The 21,719-nt window shown below is 47.4% G+C and overlaps 1 protein-coding gene across 1 annotated transcript in view; it reads right to left on the minus strand.

The window, feature by feature from the left end:
* Positions 1 to 17,795, minus strand: part of LOC125944229 (uncharacterized) — an 87,537-nt gene extending 69,742 nt beyond the window's left edge. Inside the window, exon 1 of the mRNA XM_049664555.1 lies at positions 17,546 to 17,795. Coding sequence (XP_049520512.1) covers positions 17,546 to 17,782 — 237 coding nt within the window. The 5' untranslated portion in view covers positions 17,783 to 17,795. The remainder of the gene's footprint in view (positions 1 to 17,545) is intronic.
* Between the last annotated feature and the right edge of the window lie 3,924 nt (positions 17,796 to 21,719).

Consider the following 21,719-nt stretch of genomic DNA (forward strand, 5'->3'; position numbering starts at 1 on the left):
ACAGTTTTTGTTTCGCTGTCAAAGGAACTAGAATCGAGAAAGATAGCAAAGTTTCTAAACAAGATATTATAAAGGAGATTTATTGATGACTCGGAAGGGTTTTGGTGCGAGCTAGTTGGTACGGATCATTCATATGTAAAACAGCGCCAAAAAACACGGCCAAGGTTGACAAAGTCGAGGCGGTGTCCCTTGTTAGAACCACTGCGAGTAGAGCTGCTTCCTCCGACTGCGAAAGGGTAGTTCTGGAGTGTGTTGAAGCACTTCTACTGGGAACCTCCGGTCCCTGTCGACCTAAGGTATCAAGCATCGTCGAATTGCTGTGGAATGGTGACTTCCAGTTGCTAGTGTCAGACAAAGAAGGCGGCTTTGTTGTATGCCACTCTCAGCAATTTCACCTTTCCGCAGAACCCGCACTCGAAGAAAATTTCAAAGTTGCAGATGGGTTCAACCCTTCCCAGACAAAGAAGTTCGCCGTAGGCAGGAGTGAGGAAGTCGGTCTTAGAAAAGTTGTCTGGTGAAATGAAGCACTCCAAGGAAATGTGCCTTTCCGCCTTTATTACTGTTAAAACTCACAGGATTGGCAACCCCTTCGGCTTCATTGTTTCAGAGCTGGGCACTTGGCAGAAGTGCCTCGGGTCCTACCTTCTCGAAGGTCTCGGGCTACTTCCGATAAATGACCCGTTTCTAGTAGGCAACTCTACAGAGGTAGACCAGTTCTTGAAGGGGTTAAGCACCAAACTGAGCACAGACATTCTGGGTAGACATCAATGACTTATATTATTTCCTACCACAAGTTGACCTCTTGGCCGTTGTGCAAGAAGGCATAGAAATTATAGGCGAAGTACGGTTCCAGAATGCAGTTGGCACCAACGTCGCCAATTTCCTGGACCTGCTGCAGGTTTACCTAAGATCTACCGTTGTTGTGCATAATGAAGAGTTCTATATGCAAAAGAACGGGATATGCATAGGTTCTCGCATTGCGCCCATAATGAGTGATTTATTGTTGGCGCACTATGATAGTCTCTCCAGGAGCAACTCAGGAAAACAGGTCCTGTGAAAGTGTTTCACTATGCTGATGATTTTCTGTGATCCTTTCTGCCCTCCCTGAAGCCACAGCCCTGTTCGACCAAGTTTTTGAAACATTCAGGAGCAGTTATAGAGGTTTGACGTTCACAAGGAAATTGCCTGAAAACGGCCAAATCCGCATCCTTGACCTTGCACTACACCTCCAGGAGGGGCATACTTGTTGAATGTATGGCCCGCGTTGCAAAAGGCACCTCCTCCCCTACACATCCAATCATTCAAAAGTGGTGAAGCGCTCCATCGCCCTAGGGGCCCTTAGAAATGCTGTCGTTCACTCTTGCCCTCACTTGATGTCCAGCAGCTTCTCCAATCAAGTCCAGCGGCAGTGGCTACCCCGCACAACTGCTGTCATCCTAGACGGAAGTTTTATTGCAAGAGGTTCGTTCCCCCAAAAAACAGCGCGAAGTGGTTGAGGACTTAACCAAGACTGTTGCGATCCCGTATATACATGGTGTGTCCCATCGCATCAAGAAAGCCGCAGGCCGGGCTGGTGTAAAGGTGGTGTTTACCGCGCCTAAGAAGTTGGGAAGGTTGTGCAAAAAAGTCAACGAGAGCCGGAGAACACCTGGACTGTGCAATAAGCGACATGTCGCCAAGCCTGTAGAATGCAATACCAATGTAGTGTATTCCATTCCCACCTCTTGTGGCTGCACTTGCATAGAGCAAACGGGACGTTGTATTAATGATCGTTTGCGTAAGCATGCGTACTCTGTCAAGATTAAGACTGGCAGTAATCTGGCTGTTCATTGTGCAAAGTGTGGCTGTTCACCACTCCTGGATGACAAACGTGTGTTGAGAAGGTATAGCAATCAGATGGGCAGGGAAATCTTTGAGGCCTTTTCAATGTGTCTGTTAGGAGCCACCTATGTGAGTGCCCCATCTATAGCTCTCTGTGTTAGGGAACTTAAGTTCCTCAGGAGTTCCTCACTTTGGCCTGTGCCCACCATGTGTATTGTTAAATTTGTATTTTTTAGTGTTTTTGATGCATGCGCAGCAGGAGTTGACTGACGATGACTCGCATTCCATTTTACCTTTTTTGTGCTCTTTCTGCCTGTTGCAAATATATTTGCGCAGGCTTCACTAAAGGTGTTGTTGGCAGTCAGCTCTCGTCCTGCGTTCTCTCTTGTCCGTGCTTTTTGGCGCTGTTTTAAATATGAAAGATTTATTCAGGTTCGTAGCGGCAGCCAGTCGTAGGATGCACCGAGCACAGTCCTCTCGCTCGAGCTTCTGCTGTGCGCTTGATGCTGCCGATGCTGCTGACTCTGCGCCGACGTTCGTCATCTTCCTTACAAGGGCCCCGCGGAAATAAAGGAGCCATCCTGGCGACTTAGTTGTCCGGAAGGACGATATAATGGTGATACGGCTTGAGACGCTGAACGTGAACGACTTCGCGGTTCCGACGTCGCATGTCGGACGGTGGCGTGAGCGGGTCAACCAGGTAATTAACGGGTTATGTTCTCTCGAGAACGCGGTATGGCCCGTCGTACTTCGGAAGGAGTTTTGAAGTGAGCCCAGGCGTGCGGTGTGGCACTAACAACCAGACGAAGGCGTCCGGGAGAAAAGTGGGAGTCGACTTCTGGGTGTTGTGAACGGCTTTTGACGGTTCTGGTCGTCCGAGGGGAATCGGCGGGCCAGCTGGCGACATTCTTCGTCGTGTCTGGCTGCTTCCGAGATCGGCAGGCATTCGGAAGGGTCCGGCAGGTAGGCCAGAATGGCGTCGATTGTGTGCGAAGGATGACGGCCGTAAAGAAGGTAAAGGGGTGAGAATCCGGTAGTGGATTGCGTCGCGGTGCTGTAGGCGTAGGTGACAAACGGAACAACTAGGTCCCGATTAGAGTGATCAGGTGAGACGTACATGGCGAGCATGTCATCAAGAGTTCGGTTGAAGCGTTCCGTGGTACCGTTAGTCTGTGGGTGATATGTAGTGCATTTACAATGAACAGCGCATGCAGCAAGCAGTTGTTCGATGACAGTTGTTCGAGCAAGCAATTGTTCGAGCAAGCAGTGTTCGAGATAAGAAGGCGCATCCTCTGTCGCTTAAAAGTTCACGTGGACGTCCATGACGAAGGAGAAAATGGCGTAGTATAAAATTGGCGACCTCCTGCGCTGTAGCATTTGATAGAGCAGCAGTCTCCGCATAACGTGTTAAGTGGTCTACCGCAACGATTATCCACCTGTTGCCAGTAGGAATCAACGGAAGTGGCCCGTAGAGATCTACGCCCACGCGATCAAAGGGTCGGGATGGGCATTTTAAAGGCTGGAGTTCACCGGCGGAGTTGTGTGGTGGCGCTTTGCGGCGTTGGCACTCATGACAAGAGCGGACGAAGTTGCGAACGAAATTGTACATTCCCCCCAGTAATAGCGGTGTCGAAGTCTTTCGTAGGTCTTGAAGACTACCGCGGGGCCACACTGAGGGTCGACGTGAAACGAGGAGCAGATCTCTGACCGCAAGGTTCGCGGAATGGCGAGTAACCATGTGCGTCTCTCTGGGGCATAGTTGCGCCGATACAGTAGCTGGTCTCGAATCGCAAAATGAGGAACTTGGCGCCGAAGCGTTCGTGACGCTGGAACTTTCGACGTATCCGAGAGAAGGTCGAACAGAGATGCAATCCAGGGATCATCACGCTGTGCAGCAGCGATAGTGTCAAAGTCAAGAGATGACAATGTGCACTCGCAGGAGGAGTCATGACTAGCCTTCGGGGGAAGCGGTGATCGGGATAGCGCGTCAGCGTCGGAGTGCTTTCACCCGGAACGGTAAACCACGTGGATGTCATATTCTTGAATTCGCAATGCCCAGCGGGCAGGGCGGCCTGATGGGTCTTTTAGCGTCGACAGCCAACGTAGTGCGTGGTGGTCGGTCACTACGTCAAAAGGTCGGGCATATAAATATGGGTGAAACTTAACAAGCGCCCAGACAATGGCCACTCCTTTTCTGTTACGATGTAATTGGTCTCCGCCTTAGTTGCCATGCGACTCGCGTATGCGATGGCGTATTCTGTGTGGCCAGGTTGACGTTGTGCCAACACAGCGCCAAGGCTTACACCACTTGCGTCGGTATGAATTTCGGTTGGCGCTTGAGGGTCAAAATGGCGAAGAATGGGTGGCGTCGTGAGAAGACAGCGCAAGGTTGTGAAGGCGTCGTCACACTCTGGAGACCATGATGAGAGATCTCTAGAGCCATCAAGGAGCTGCGTGAGAGGCGATATAATTGACGCAAAGTTTCGAACGAATCGCCGGAAGTAAGAACAGAGGCCGATGAAACTGCGTAGCTCTTTGATAGTGCTAGGTTTTGGGAACGCATTAACAGCACGTAGCTTCTCGGGATCTGGGCGAATGCCCTCCTTTGACACGACATGGCCTAAAATTGTGAGCTGACGAACAGAAAATTGACAGTTCTTCAGGTTAAGTTGCAACCCGGCATTGGTCAAGGAAGTGAGTACGTTCTGGAGGCGGAGCAGGTGCGTTGCGAAATCAGCGGCGAACATCACAATGTCGTTAAGATAGCAAAGACAGATTTTCCATTATCCGCCGAACATTATCCATCATTCTTTCGAACTTATCAGGTGTGTTGCGAAGTCCGAAAGGCATGACGGTGAATTCATAGAAGCCGTCTGGTCTAACAAAGGCAGTTTTCGGGCGATCGGCCTCTGCCATCGGAACCTGCCAGTAGCCTGACCGCAAATCCAGCGAAAAGAACTCGGCTCCCTGTAAACAGTCCAGAGCATCATCGATGCGTGGTAATGGGTAGACGTCGTTCAGCGTGATCTTGTTCAACCGTCGAAAATCAACACAGAAGCGGATGGAACCGTCCTTCTTTGTGACGAGTACCACGGGAGAGGCCCATGGGCTGTGTGAAGGTTGAATGACGCCTCGACGAAGCATGTCATCGACCTGTTCTGCAATGACGCAACGTTCCGTAGCGGACACGCGATATGGTCTTTGTCGCAGCGGTGAGTGAGCGCCAGTGTCGATGTGATGCTCGACTATCGATGCACGGCCAAGATATGTTTGCACAACGTCGAAAGAACGGCGGAAGTGCTAAAGGATTGTGAGAAGTTGAGATCGCTGCGTATGTGTCAGATCTTCGGCGATGAATGGGCTGTCCATGCTGAGTCGGCTACGGAGAGGGCACTCAGTTTATGAACGGCAGTAGAAGGCACTTCGTCGAGGACGGAGACAATTCGTGTTGAATCATCGGACTCGACGTAACCAAGGCATTCACGGCGGAGCAGTGATAGCGGCGATGAAAGATGATTGTAAATGGGCATCGTGCTGACACCGGCGGCGAGGCCAAGAGCTGCAAAAGGCAAAGGAAGTGCTTTGCAGGTAACAAAGTGATGAGAGGGCATGAATAGGACCGTCCCGTCGGATATAGCACCTCACGAGACTGGTACAAATGCTGAAGAGCACGGGCCTGGGGAATACAGGTGTCTTCTTCACGAGAAGTTTAGCGGCAGAATGAGCATCGACCGAGGCTAGGTCACTAAGGTGGGAAAGTTCAATCTCAGCCCCAGCGCAATTGATGATGGCATTGTGGCGTGAGAGAAAATTCCACCCTAGAAAACGGCGTGGGAGAACGATGAAAGAACTATGAACTCAATCGTGTATAAAACGTCCTGTGTTGTTACATGGACTGTACAAGCAGCGGTAGGGCGAATGGGTTGAGCACTTGCCGTTCGAAGCGACAATCCAGACAGAGACGTTGTCACTTTAACAAGCAAGCGGCAAGCTTCCTTGTAAGGAAGATGGCGAACGTCGGCGCAGAGCTCAGCAGCATTAGGTGTGGGATGTCGCCCTGCCAGAGCTCGCTGCTTCCGTAATTCATCATAGCTCTGGCACAAGCTGATAACGTCGCCAACAGTGCGCGGGTCCTTGGCCAGAAGCATCTGGAACACGTTATCATCGATTCCCTTCATGACCTGCTTAATCTTTTCCGTTGCCGTCATGGCAGCGTTCACGCGCCTGCCCAAATCGAGAACGTCTTCTATATAGCTGGTGAACGTCTCACCGTGTCCTGTGCGCGTGTACGCAAACGCTGTTGGGCTCGGAATTTCCTGACGGCGGGTCGGTCAAATACTTCGGTAATCGACGTCTTGAACGCTGACCACGTTCGGATATCCCTCTCATGATTTCTGAAGCAGAGACTGGCCACGCCCGCGAGATAGAAAGATACGTAAGCCAGCTTGTCCGAGTCATTCCATTTGTTGTGGACGCTCACCCATTCATTGGATGACAGCCACTCTTCAACGTCGTTGTCATCGGTTCCGCTGAAGATGGGAGGTTCCCGCTGGCGAATGGTGCCAGCGCAAGGGACGGGTGGCGATGGAAGAGTGCTGGTCGGCGTCCGGCATGGCAGAGGGTAGCGTCCGCGAACGAAGTTCCAGGATGGTAGAGTGGAACGTTACTCCGCACGGCTCCACCACTTATAAAGGAGATTTATTGAGGTTCGTAGTGACAGTCGGTCATAGGATGCCCCGAGCACAGTCCTCTCGCTCGAGCTTTTGCTGCTTGCTTGCTTGCTTGATCCTCATCCGTGGCGCTTACCCACTACGGGAGATTGGCCTAGAAGCTGGCGGTTAAAGGTTAAAGGGAAGGGGGAGAGGAAAAAAAACTAGACGAAAAAGTAAATCAGGGTGAAGTATAGCGTTTGTGCTAACTTGGAAAGAGATTTACAGGGCAGAGACAGAATTAAATTTACTGTAATTGTATATAAACAGCAAAAAAATGTTGGTGGTATTAGAATAACTTCGAAACAACAACTAGCGATTTAATGATTTATACAATTATTTATTTCGAGAAATAACTGGGTAGTCTTTTTGTGTCACACATATAGTCACAGAAGGCCCCGCAGATGTTCCTGTGGTTAAAGCCTATTGAAGAAGCCCCGAAGGAGAGGATATTTTGAGTAGTTAGAGAAATACATAATTTACGGAATGAAAATTCGAATTTCTTCCTCTGATTCCTAAAGCCACGACAAATTAATAGAAAGTGCTCAATGTTTTCGGGTTCCAGGCAGGTAGGACACAGAGGGGACGGTACCAGACCGGACCTGTATAGGTAAAAATTTAATGGTGGGATTCGGCGCCGTAATTTTGTTATGGAGATTTCTAATGTATGAGTGGGGCACCATTTATTGTCCCACGAAAAGGACAAATGATTAAATTCCGTTGTTTGGATTTTCAGTTTCGTAGAATCTTGTAATAGGGAAAATTTTCTGAACCTAGCCGCAGTGACATAAGCCGAACCAGGCATGACAGACATAACTGGTCCATCAAGAGATATCCGCGCAAGTGTGTCAGCCACTTCATTTAAGAATATACCACGATGGCCTGGAACCCATACCAATCATACCAGACTTACGTTAGGAGGAGTTAACAATTTAAATGTATTGGTTACAGTAGTGTCTGCACATGAAGTGAGCGATGTACATACTGACAGTGTACATACTGACAGTCTCTATAACCACTGTTGAGTAATTTGAAGGAAGTTTCCGCAGAGCTAAGATAATCGCTGCTAGTTCAGCCAAAAATATGGGTGTGAAATCTGGAAGGCGGACTGCATAAGACCAGGATAGTGACTCGGGGAAAATACCCACACCCGCTTTCTCTTCATTCATTGACGCGTCAGTCGCGATCACATGATCTATTCCTAGTTGCGTTAAATGATCTTGTAACATGCCGTTTAAGTATGTAGTGGGCAGAAGTTTGACATTCGATGGAATATATCGTCAATTTATCATTATATTAGGCAAGGGTTTGTCTGACTAAGCGATCTCGCGTATATTAACATTTAATGGATCGAGCTCAGCTTGTACAAACAAAACTTGAGGTCAAAGTAGGCGGGACCAATGCTCATCTAAAAATGCCCTCATTTCCCTAATAAATACAAATTGTGATCTTCTCAAAGAAGATGCATAAATGTTTAAATATGTTTTTACTGTTAGAATGCGGAATCTGCAGCGAAGTGTAGAGAGTCGTGCTTCTCGATATAAATCATTGTTAGCTACAAATTTTGGCAAACCGAGACAATTCCGAATTGCCTCCCGCTCTAGAAGAACCAGGGGTTAATTTTGTACGCTGGCCCACCAGAGAATAGCACGCACCCAAATTCCAATATCGGACGAACGTACATACGATAAATCATCATTAAAGTGTCTCTGCGTAGCCCAGAGCGATGTCGGCCAAGTTTGCTTATCATGCCAACAGCGCGTGTCGCCCTAGATTTAACATGATCAATGTGATTTCACCAGCTCAGGTTTTTGTCGTATATTACACCGAGATATGTGATAAAGTCAACTTGCGGAATAAGTTCCTGATGATATTGGAGAGAGATATTAATTGGTACATTCAATGGAAACACAATCAAGGCGCTTTTGTTAACATTGAGCGACATTCGAATATTCGCAAACCAGGCTTCAAGTGTTCCTATGTATGACTGCAGTGTACTCTGTATTGAGTGAATATCACTCGCAGACGCAAATAATGCTATGTCGTGTGCGCAGACATATACTTGTACACTATCGCACAATGGTATTGAACTTAGCAAAATGTTAAACAAAATAGGAGAAAGGACAGATCCCTGGGGAACTCCTTTTGCTTGATTATATTTTTGTGTCACCAAGCCACGCTGAGAACAATAAAATTTTCGATCCTTTAAAAATTCATGTATCCATTTCATCATGTATCGAGGGAAATCCATGCCACTTAAAACGTTAAGGAGTATGACATGTTCTACACTATCGCAGGCTTTAGCTAAATCAAGGGTCACTAAAGCTGCATACTGCCGCCTGTTCCGTGCAAGCTTAATGCGTTCCTCTAAATCGACATGGGCGCACAAAATCGAGCATCCGGGTCTAAATCCAAACTGACATGGGCTCAATAGTGTATTATCTGCGCGCTTGATGCTGCCGATGCTGCTGTCTCTGCGCCAACGTTCGTCATCTTTCTTACAATATGCTCGAGAAGTTTGAATTGGATGCCGCCGAGGGAAATTCGAGGATAGTTGAGTGCGGAGTGTTTGTTACCTGCTTTATGGAGCGTATTACGTGAAATAGCGGCTGACTGCTATATGTCACCTGTTCAGGTTTTTTGCAGGAAAAAGTTGGAGTCTCTATACACGATATGTTATGGCTGTACATAGTGTTGTTCGTTAGATTCCTGTGGTACAGCCTGCCTACAATATTCAACACCTGCGGTACAGCCTGCCTGCAATGTCCAACATTCAAGCCCAAGCCCTTATGATATGTCTTGCTTACCACGCAGTGCGTCAACGGTTGAAACCACTGCCATTATGCAGGATTTCCCAATCCCGACGCACATTACCATTGAGACAATGCGTACGCATCTCAGACACTGTGGTAGGACCCCTTCCCACCACCTGGTGAGCCTCACTGCTGAAAGGCCCTGCACGACATTTAGCGCTTCTGTCAGAGCACATCGTGCGTCGTATACTTCAGGGTACGCACCTAGGGCCAAGCCAGTGTCCAGTGTTTCCTCCATGGCGTTTGAGCCGTCCACAAGGACATACGATTCCAGGACTACAGAAGAAGTCAGATCTACCGGCCCCTGCTCTAAAACAACTGAGCTTACTCCTCTTGTATGAAAAGTACAGCAACCACGTGCACATCTATGCCAATGGATCGACTACGCCGTCTAGTTCTGGTGGTGCGGTGGTTATACCAACGCGAGGAACAACACTGCGGTTCAAGATATCGCATGTCAGGACCTCTACGGCGGCAGAACCAACAGTTCTGAGTCGTGCACTGGAATTAATTGATTCCGAAGAACCTAGAAAATGGGCTGTGTTTTATGACTCAAAACCGGCATTACAGTGCACACAGTCAGTTCTCCGACGCGGATGTCATGAACAGCTGACATACTAGATTGTGAAACTTCACCATCGCGTCCAACAAAAAGGCCACGAGGTTGTCTTTCAATGGGCACCTGGTCATTGTGGAATCCGTGGCAATGATTCCTCAGATAACGATGCTCGCATATCATATCAAGAGCACAGCGTTCCAATTCCGCTTTCGAGCACAGACGCCGCAAGGCAGCTTCAACACCTGGCACGCAGTCTCTCACTGACCGAGTGGAACTCGCCAAACATAAGACTTCCACGACTGCATCGATTAAAGCCCTCACTGCAACTCCGACCTCCATTCGGACTTCCTCGACGTGAAGCTTCGCTTCTCTGTCGCCTTTGGTTAGGAGTTACCTTCACAAAGGTATACTCTACATTAATTGGAGTGACCGACAGTGCAGCATGTGACATCTGAGGCACCGAAGAAGCTATCGACCACCTGCTGTGCCACGATATGCCTTAAAAAGAGAAAAACTTGCTAACGCGCGACAAAAACTGGACAATCGGCCGCTCTCCGTGCAGGTGTTGCTGGGACAGCGCCCCCATCGCTCGTCGGGTCATAAAGCGGTGAAGGCCTTTTGTGCTTCTTGAGGACGACGGGCCTGCGTGAACGTCTGTGATTGTTCGTGCAATACCACATGCGTCAGCGAACTCACCGATAATTTCCTTCTTTCCTTCCCTCCTCACTCTCCCTATCATGTTTGTGGTCCCCTTTCCCATTCCTCTGGTGTATAGGGTAGCCCACCGGACGTTATTCTGGTTAACCTCCCTGCCTTCTGCTTTTCTCTTTCCTCCTTATGGAGTGTATTCACTTTCCCTACCTTTCATTCGACAGGGGTAAAAAACGTGTCAAGTGACCGCTGAAAAAGCTTAGTTCGTAATACGGAACTATACACGCTCGGGCAAGACAACCTATGGGTTGTCTTGCTCACCGTTGCTCACTTCAATCCTGCTGCCATTCAAGCAGAATTTACGGCGGTATAGATAAGAAGCTGACTACTACGCGTTCAAAAATTCGCTTGTTATTTTAGCAGAGGGGGCACGCAACTCATGAACTTAATGACTAGTCGCTCGCGCTTGTCAGTAATGACGAGGGCATCAATATTTAAGCAAATAGCTTCGTTAAACCCATAAAAAGAAGTTTAAATTAATGACTGACGTACCTGGACATTCCGACCCGCGTTTCTGTGGCGAACTGGACGTTTCGTGTCGCAAAGCCTGCGTGACGTCATCGTACATTCAACGCGAAAAATCCACATGTAATGACTATCGTCGTTCATAGCGAGTGACATTTAGGTATCATCATCATTATTCATGATGTAAACATTACGACCACGCATACACAAGAGAGAAAGAGAAACAGGCTAGCAATTATCCTATAAAAATGACACCACACCCATCTCGAAAAAGGATAAGGAAAGAGGAAGAGTGAGAGAGAGAAAGAAACGTTTATTGTTGAAACAGTGTCCCGAGCGAGGCCCGGTATCACCCTAGAAGGGAAGGTTCCTTAGTCCAGGAACACTCTGGCTTCGACTGCCCTCTTGGCCCTGGCGACGAGTTGTCGTTGGTCTTCCAGGTCCCCGAGGGCGAGCTTAGCTTCCCATGTTTCGACTAGGTGGTCTCGTTGGCTTGTGGTGCTCGGTTCGCGTCCATTTCCGGCTGTATTTCGCTGTCTTCATGCCACGGGCATTCCAGGAGCAAGTGTGCCAGGGTGTCGGGAACGTTGCAGAGTGGGCAGATCTGGCCGTGGAGCGTCGGGTAGAGGCGGTGCATTGTAGTTCCGTGAGTGTACGTATTGCCTTGTAGGGGTCTGAGGACCACGCTTTCTTCTTTGTCAAGGTTTGGGTGTGGTGGAGGGTACCCGCGGCGCTCGAGCCTGTAGTGTTGCAATATTGCCCAATGGTTGTTGGGTACGGCTTTCGCCTCTTCTGCCGCGGGTCGGAGAGCGTGTGGGGCGAGGGGAGCCCGGCTGACATGCTCGCGGGCAGCGGTGTGGGCCGCTTCGTTCCCTTCTAGTTCTTCATTTCCGGGTACCCACGTTACGCAGGTGTACGGGAGCGGAGTGCTTCGTCGTGTTGGTACCTTGAGTGCATCAGCCGAGATGCGGCCCCTCAGAAGTTTGTACAGGCGGCCTGAGAGTCGGTGAAAATCTGTGGATGTGGTGGTGGCGAGAGTGATTGCCGCTTCTTCCACCGTTTCCGGGTAGCGTGCCTTGACGGTTGCCGATGCTAACTCGAGGCCTCGGGAGTCTACGACGCTGAGAGCGTACGCGTTTCGATGCGGATACTTGGCCGAGTCGGTGTAGCGGGCGTCCGGGTCTTGCTTGAATCTTCGTTTGATAGCGTTGGCTCTAGCATGCCTTCTAGTCTTGTGGTATATGGGATGCATGTTGCGCGGGATGGGTGCAATGCAGAGGGACTCTCGAGCGTCCGATGGGATTCGTTCTTTCTTGTCCATGTTTGCGACGTACGTCTCACTGTAGTTCAGGTGTCGGAGTACTGATCTCCCGGTGGGTGTGAGCTTGAGTCGTTCCAGTTGGCTGTTCCTGTGCGCTTCGGTGAGCTCTTGCCATGTGTTGTGGACGCCCATCTTAAAAAGACGTGTAGTAGAGGCCCTGGGGGGGAGGGGGGGGGAGTCCCAGGACGACTTTGATTGCCGCCCTTATCATGATGTTGATATTTTCTATTTCTGCGTTCTTTAAAGTCAGGTACGGCATGCCGTATGTGAGGCGGCTGGTGAGCAGTGCTTGTATTATTCTTAGCGTGTCTTGCTCCCTGAGCCCGCTTCTTTGGCTTGAGATCCTCTCGACGACGGGCAGCTTCACACTAGTGGTGCGAAGACTGGATAAACAGCGAAGCTGGCGATACCACCTAGCTTTATCTCGGTTCGGCCAAGTTTTTGCGAGATTATCCGGATCCATCGAGGATCCCCCCGCAAGATCACCCCTGAATCATCGACAGCCCAAAGAGCAACGAACACTCGGTCATTAAAGTATCTAGACACTTCTGGACGCTCAAACGTTTTTGCTCGGTTTCGCGGTTTCGTAACACCGGATCTTCTGCGAATTGCCGACGTTTCGCCGCCACTTGGGCGCGCGATGTTCGCGATCGGACCGCAGTCGTCTCACTCGCTCTCGGGTAGCGGCGCGGCGGCTTTCGCGGCGCGCTTCCTCTTCTTCGGGAGTGAAGCTCCTCTTCGGCAGCCCCATCTTCGCGGCGATGTGCTCGGCGCGGGGACGGCGGGGCTCTTGTGTCGCCGCGGCGGCGACGTGGAGCTATATATCCCGTGGGTCGGCACAGTGACGTCACGGCTTACCTCCGCCTGTGCGCAGCCGCGGCAACCACTCCGCACGGCGCGGTGACGTCATGGCTCGGTAAACGTAAGGCGAAGCTCATAGAGTAAATATAACTGACTCTAGAGGCAAAGCTGGGCCAAAAAAGGGCGGACCGCTAGGGCGCCGCCATCTTGTCTGCGCCAACTTGTAACGCGTCAATGTGGCCAGCGCAATTACTTTTGAGAGATGAAAACAACTATAGGAGGCCTTATGTTGTGTCATAAAAAACGAATACCTGATGGCTTTATGAAGGTGATGTGTGGATATTAAGCTTACAGGAAGTGCTTGCAAACGTAATTTATGCAATTCACGATGTACTCATTCATTGAATAGCGCGAGTTCCGGTTTCGGATATTTTTTATTTGTGTTTTCGGATGCGTGGTAGTTTCGTTATGGGTGTTCTGTGGTTTCGTTTGGTATAGTTTAGCTTTGACATGTGATGGCGCGACGACATCGGTCGAGGCGATGGCACCCTCGTGCCTTTTGTGCAAGACTAAAGCTCCAAATGGCTCTGGCATTTCCCTTCACACGTAAGTAAACGACTAGTTTTACGACTAACTTACGTTTACTTACTTTCGTAAGTAAACGTAAGTAAACGACTAGTTCAGAACATCACGCGAGTAGACAGCTTTCGCGATTCATCGCAACCGTTCGAAAAGCATCACAGTACAACATTTTTTTTACCTATTGCTCGTCAAGTGACACTTGCGACAGCAAACAGGGAACCTTTAACAGCTATACGGTATTTTCGCTAGTGCGTGACCGTTGAAAACGACATACCGCCGGAAATTTTACCAGGGTCATCCTTGGGTTGCGTAAATGCCAGCTGCACGGCCAACACCTCCCACACCCACGCGCACACGGCTGCACACACACTACAAGTTATAGGTTTCCAGATTAAAACTGATCACTAGCGCCAAGTCTAGCAAGCGTTTCAGGAGCTGGAAACATCAGCGTATCATAATGGCAGCGCTCTTGCGGTGACCGATTTCAGTGCATGGGCCCTATGGGCAGCTTGTCCTCTAGAGTCAGTATATTAACTCTATGGCGAAGCTAGAGTGTACTAGAATACGGTCGAGTGGGACGAACGGCTGGGGCGGCGCATGCTTTGCGGTGAGGCGCCCGATGTGGAAAAATACTGTGGCAGCGCTGCGATCGAAGTGGATTGGGCCGCATCAAGGTCGCGCCGTTGGAAACTGCTGGCGATACAGCTCGGCAGGGTCTTTCGTCCTACTTCGCGCACTGATATTTGCTTTGAGACCGCTCAAATTGTGTTCATAATTGCATATGACATGTATTTATGCCTTAAGAATGCCTTACTTTCTCTTCTTTATTTCATTTTATTTTTTTAATGCCGCTCGGTGATGCGCGTGCATTGCGGCCGCAGTGTCGGCTTTCATTCCACTATGTTATTGTACGGTTCCCTTTGGAGAACAAATACTTTTCTCGTTCTTCAAGCAGCATTTATCTCTCGTATGTATTGTTGCGCATATAGTTTTCTATGAGTAGGTCTTGCGAAACGCAGACGGAGAAACACATGTAACCTTCCTGCTTGCCGCTTCAAACAAGTAAAGCATATCTGCCCCATCCGGCGCCTTGTACTCAGATTTACGGGACGCATTGTTATAGATTAAAGAAAAGAGTAAACTGCAGCGCAACATTCCATTTAAGTTTCCGCCTTCCTCGCGTAGCAGAAAGCGGAGTAATTGGCACGGGGTCATTTATTGCGGTAGGACCTCGTGCGCCGAAAACAGTTTTAGTTAGTCATTCTATAGGCTTATCTTTGGCCGTATAAGCCGTACGTGGCAATTTTTTCCCTGTCAATACTTCAAAAAAAAAGGAAAAAAAAAGAAGGAAAGAACGAAAGCTGGCGCGGTAGCCTAATTAGTGGCTATATAGTGGATACGGCGTTGGGCTGCTAAACTTCATGGAACTCGCGGGTTCAATCCAGGTCACGGAATTCGATGGGAGCGAAATGGAAAAACACTCGTGTACTTCTATTTAGGTGCGCGTCAAAGTAGCCGAGGTGGTGAAAACTAAACCTCATAATCATATTGTGATTTTGCCACGTAAAAACTAAGAATTTCTTTAAATTAAAGAGAGAGAGAAAAGCATGTGGCAGTGTTCTAGCTTTTTGGGGTGTAAACAAAATAGTTGTTAATTATTCTCGAGTCTGATTTCCGAGAAAGACATGTTACGCTTATCCTATATTTCATACATAAATGTAATGCTGTTCCCAAATGTACGACCGCTCAACTCAGCAGCTTGTATACTATGAACGGCTGCTTTCGGTTATCCGGTGCACTAGCATAATTACCATAATGAAACAAAGGAACGGCATGCCTCACATACACGTAGAGATATGTGCAGATCTGTTGCGTTCATTGAAGATAAGTGTGGTACCACATGGGGCACCCACTTTTCATGGGTTGCAAACATGGTGAGACTTTCAAAAAAAGTTTTCCTTGCCTGAATCAAGTTAGCAGATTTGCAGGCTGCCCCCAAACGGGGCGTTTATATTGAATGACAGCTAAGAACTTGTTAGCCAGGACTTATTAACACCCGTGCATTAATTCTCTCAGGAACTGCGCCTCTGCACAACAGCTACGACTCCCCGGCAGCACAATCATTCGGAATAACAGTCCTCACTTGCATCGGTCACTCACCTTTGAGACTTCAATGGTGCTGTTATGCGTTACATTCGAACGGCAACGGCTATTCGCCGTCGTACAGTATATCAGCAACACTTGCTTATCTATATAAGATGGTTTTGCTTCTATGAATATTATTTCTGTGAATGAGAGTTTTATGTACAGTATTCACTAATAAGTGTGTCTGTTACTGCAAACACGTGCGCTTATTCCGGTCGGGAGTTCTGAGTTGTTCAATTAGTGCATTTAGAATATTTCTTATTTTTTCCCTTACACGTATATCGTAAATATATAAGTCTATGTACCATTTGATTTATTTGCCTAGAAATACATTTGCCATTCTTCGCACCACGCAGTTAACAAACCTGGTTTATTTCACTCTAATATTGTTTTCTTCGATCATTGTCCCTGGTCAATATCCACCAACAAGAAGCGCGCGAAGAATGACATGATATCAATAATAAAATGTTCTTACGTAGCTTCATGCTGTAGAAATACCAGTTACTTTTAGAAGACAGTGATAAAAGCAGCAGTTCACTATTGGCTAAAACTATTGGCCGTCAAGAGTCATGGGCGCACCAAAGCAACTAAAACATTTAAAAAATGTACTGCACAGCCGTTCTGCGAGAAAAACTGGACGTCCGCCTGTGTGAGTGAGTGAGTGAGTAAAAACTTTATTGGAAATAAATAAATCCGCGTAGCGAACGTGCGCTCGCTAGCAGACGACGCACTTGACAACGGCAGCAAAATTGAAGACGTCGCGTTGTATAATACATGCCTCAAATATACAGGGTGTTTCAGCGAACACTTTCAAAAATTCTTAAAGGTTGCCTGTGGCAGATAGCACAATTCTAGTTGGTGAGCTGGTCTACTCGTAGAGGCGGACATAACTTGCACAAGAAATTGAAATGCATAATCGAATAATTACCAAAAATTCACTAATTAAATTTTTAACTAATTACATGATGGCCTATATTGCAATTTACAAATTGTAGCTGTGGAATTCGCAAGGCGGATCCACTTGGAATGAATTCTAGGGATGACACCAGTTTAGATATATTAATTCCCGAACTTTGCGGAGAAATGCATTGGCGTTCCAGTTAGTTTCCTAACAAAACGTCGCTTTATGCGTTGAAGTACAAAAATAGGTCGTTTTAAGGGAGTAGCGTACTTAATAAGTATCAGGGGAGTCGTGTTCAAACTCACACTTCTGCGGTAATGAGTACTTGCATGCCGAATATGGGTTCCGTATCAAATTGGACCACCGTGCTCAGCATAAGGGGAATGAGAGCACGGAAAATACCGAAATAAATTGTCTAAGACAGGGTCGGTATTTTGTAGCGATGCCTTATGCTTTATTCTATACTAGTCTTAAGATCCACCATTCACGGCCGGCTGACACCATTGATAACGTGAGCGTACCGTCGCACTGACCACTGACCAAGCACGAAAAGCGCGAAAAGGCATTAGCATCGGAAAGGCATCGCTATAATATACCGGCCCAGGTGAGTGCTTGTCGCTGAGTACGCTTTCGCAGAGCACGCTTTCGGAAGCAGTGCACAGAATCCACCAAGAAACATAAAAGCAGGCGTATACGGTGAGTGTTGGAGACACGTACCCGGAAGCGCTCTTCGTAGGTGGTTCCCCGAATGATGACCGGCAGTACGTCCTTGCTCTGCATGATGTCCTGTAGGGTGTCGTAGCGTGCCCGCGGGTCCTTCATGGTCAGGCTGGCCTTCATGTGGCCCGTGAAGCCCGCTGCCAACACGAACACGGCCAGCCACCAGGTGCCGATGAGCCACCGCTTGGCAGAGCCACGTGTCACCCGGGCAGACGCTGCGTAGCAGCCCAACATGAAGATCCCAACTGCGGCCACACGCAACGACCCTGGGGCCGTTCTTAGGCTCCCGCAATCGGGGCTTCTGCAACTGTTCTTTGGGGCGAACGAACTCAGAAATACACAGACGGATCAGGGTGCTCACAGAAATCGCTGTGAAACGCAGCGCCATGTATCGGGCACGAAACAATACAGGATTTAATCTAAACACGCAAGAAATAGTTTGGTTGCCGTCAGTCGTGGCACAGTATTTATAGCCGAAATATGGCATAACTCCCATTGCAAAGTGCAGAAGGTGTTTTGTATCTGTTGGCGCAACGAAAAAAGGCGTCGATTTGATACGAATGTATTTGTGGCTCATTTCCCCCAAAGAAAGAATCGTGTAAACACTGAAGTTTTTAGGAAGTTTCAGGAGCATTTTTATTTGGCTTGTAGTGCTTTCTTTTCTTTTCTTTTTTTTTTGTCGCGGATTTTTTTTTTATTCATGAACGGTACACTTATTTCTGCTAGCTTTTTTTCTTCTTGTGAATTTAAATACTTTTCTGTTGTACGATTGAGAGTGCGTAGGGAAAAATGATCTCGGAGACGGACAAGAAACAAGCAAAATGAGAAGTGCGTGAACTGGTGGACCTGCTGAATGCGACCACATTTGTTAGTTTGGAAGAGGCGGACGAAGCGGAATTTATGTGTCGGCTGCGCGTATTCAGCAGGCGACTAGATCGCCTAGAAAGTGCGAACTCGAGTATAGCGCGAGCTGCGACCAAGAAGCACGTGCTGTGAGGACAAGGACAAACAGGAAGGTAATAATGAAAGAAATACGTCGACCTCGGAGACCTATAAAGAATAGGAGGAAGTTCGACGAATAACAGAGCGACCAGGTAGAGACCGAGGGAGATAAGGTAGACAGGTGGAGGTATTGTGGGAGGCGGTTATAACAGCCGGCAAGTCCAACGTGACAAGGCGCAAAAAACCTTATACTACAACCATAGGCGTATCTACCCGGGGGGGGGGGGGGGGCAGAGGACGCCATTTGCCCCCCCCCCCTCCCGCCCACATTTTTGAAAGTGGGCACTTTCGGCTGCACGCTGGAAAGTCCAACAAAACTACAGCTGAAGCTCAATTTTATTTCTTAATAGAGTGGCCTGCTTTTCTTTACTACGTATACCCTGTTTGGGCAACGAGTATTGTCTTTTGTGTCCCTTGCGATGCGCTGTCGTGGGCGACACGCGGAATTCGCATACACGCTCGCATTGCGGAGGAGGCGCTGGACAGTTTCAGCCGTAACAAATTTCCGCTTGCGCGACTTGCATAATTCCCAGCTTTTTTTGAACCGCCTTACCGTATTTAAAAACACAATCGGCTTGCTATATTTAACCTGCGGGCGAGGGGAGTGCTCCTGGTAAACATTTATAATTAGCCACGCTCGGCTACTGGCGTGCCTTATGGCATGAAATCATTGGTGTGCCAATTACGGCAGGAAATTTTAGGTACGCAACTTGTTAAACAAATGGGTCGATAATTGGATACAGTGGTCCCGATTTGCGTACATGTACAACAAGGGTACTTTCCAGTCATCAGGAAAATAGTTCCAGTCATCATTCTATTTCAATACCTATAGAATAATGAACTGAACATTTTCTAAAGGCATGTGTCGCTTATGCTTTGTCGGTTTCATTTTCAGACCATGTCTAAATGGAAGCTACACTATTACTTGTTTCCTGGCAGGAGCAAGATCAGCAGATATTTCATATTTTGAAGAAATTAAGGCCACCTTTTGGTGACGTGTCCCGAAAATTTGAACTGTAGAGGTTGCTTGCGTGCTTGAAAAACACTTACCTTATAGTCGCTTTCTCCCATTTTTTTATGCGTTATACACGACATTTAGTTGTTTTCCCCCGGTATCCTCGATGAACTATGCACGGCACGGTGTTCATATTTATTTTAAGTACGAAGCAGTGTTCTGAGTGACGAGCGATATATGTTCATTTTGTGTAGGTTCGTTACAGCCTTTCTGCAAAGTTACTCGTTGAAGTGTTTCAAGGTGTCGTAGTGCCACTAGCCGAAATGTTTCCCAGACTTCTAAAACAACTGCAAGAGATACTCACTTGAACTTCCGTGAAAATATGGAGAATTCTAAGCTCAATGAATAGCGAAACTTTCACTTCCCTGATTGAAATGCAAGTGTTGCAAATAATTACTAAACCCTTGTTTTTCTGTGTATTTTAGTGCATCATTCGAGGTGCGTAGTTTGTTTATCCGGTGTTATCGGTGAGCTAAACATGTCGTCTAGCTTATATCTGCGGAAAATTAGGGGCATGTTATGGGCAATATTTGGCAGTGTATAAAATGAGTGGGTTAAATTCGCCTCTTCCGATAGAATGTTTTCCGAAGTTGTAGCTATGACAGCGCAGCTGTCGTAGCTACAACTACTGCTGAGGTAACATTTTGCGAACATACGGGGAACAATACGCCAAGTTTATGGGAAATGGTAAATGCGTGTTGATCAAATACAGCTGTAAAAAAACTGTTAGCAAGTATTCGGAAGTATCACGCTGCTGTTATCAGCCAGGTTTCACACTGTCCCCAAGAGAACTCTGCATTCCAGATATTTTATACTTTGATGAATAGGAAGCAGTTTAAGTACTATGTGTCGCGGAGTTTTAACGTTTCTGGTTTATTTAGAAGCGTTACGAATATTAACTGAACCCTGTTTTTTTTCCTTTTACTTTTTCATGCGTGATATATCGGTTTCGCCTGGTATCCTAATAGAACTAAAGGAAGCACCTTCTTTATGTTTTGTGACGCTAAGGACCAGGTAACGTTTGATGTGTAGGTAAAGCTTAAAATTTTTAGATGGGTAATTGGGACTTTCGCAATAAATTACATATGCAAGCACTGTAGAGTGTTATGAGCCATTCTAACGAACGGGGCAGAATTGAGCCTACTGCCCTGACAGAACTGTTAACGCCACCAAGACCAAATTTACCGAAAAATGGTGGCACGCTATGAAAACTCTCTGTGCGGAGTTAAATGACTTTAGGCCAAACGGAGTCTTCGTAAACAATTCTTCTTCAAGCGTTAGAGCGTGGGATATGGCCGCTTTTAGCCATGCTTCCCAGTGTCCCGACATAGCTGTTGGTTTCTTCAGTTTTATATTTCCTGGAAAGGAGAGTGGGATCATGGTAAGTGCAATGTGCGACAAAATGTTTATGTTCCTGGTATAGTTATAAGCATTTGAAATAAATACTCAGCCGTCGTTTTCCCCCCTTTCTTCATGGGTCATAAGGCGTTCCTCATTGCTTTCAGTGATGTCGTGTGTTAAATAAACGAGACACTTTGTTTATATTTGGTGAATATAAAGGACACGGTATGGGCACCGTGTAAGTAAACTTCAAAGACAGGGGACTAATTATGATATTTGCAGTAAATTACGCAAGCAAGTGATCCGGAGCTGTCTGAATGCGTTCTACGAACAAATAATTTATCCCGCTGCCCTGGAGTAACTATGAACTGAAACGATATCAAATCCAACAAAATTTGAGAGGGGGAGGGAGGGAGTACACGATGGTAAATGTTATGACGAAGTAACATGTGTATTAATGACTTTCCGGCGTTTTAAAAATTGCCGCGAAAGAAGTGCTCATGCGAAGTATTACATGCAGTGGATATGTAGTGGAGTAGTACATACTCTGATGTGACTCAATATGCTTAGGCAGCTTCGCTTGGAATAAGTAATATTTAATACTCATTTCTGTTTTTGTTTGTATTTATTCACACACGTTCCCAGAATATTGGTTGCGGTTAACGTACGTCTATAATCGCGGTTCGGGTGTGGCTTTCGACAAGCGTTCAGTCTTGCCTTTCTTTATTACGGAGTGCAATTTTTCATGAAATTCAATTTTATTGTCGGGACTCTGGCAATATTACTTCTTGTCATGCCTGCGTTTCAGAAGTG

The sequence above is a fragment of the Dermacentor silvarum genome, chromosome 3 (assembly GCF_013339745.2).
Source record: "Dermacentor silvarum isolate Dsil-2018 chromosome 3, BIME_Dsil_1.4, whole genome shotgun sequence".
Lineage (NCBI taxonomy): Eukaryota > Metazoa > Arthropoda > Arachnida > Ixodida > Ixodidae > Dermacentor > Dermacentor silvarum.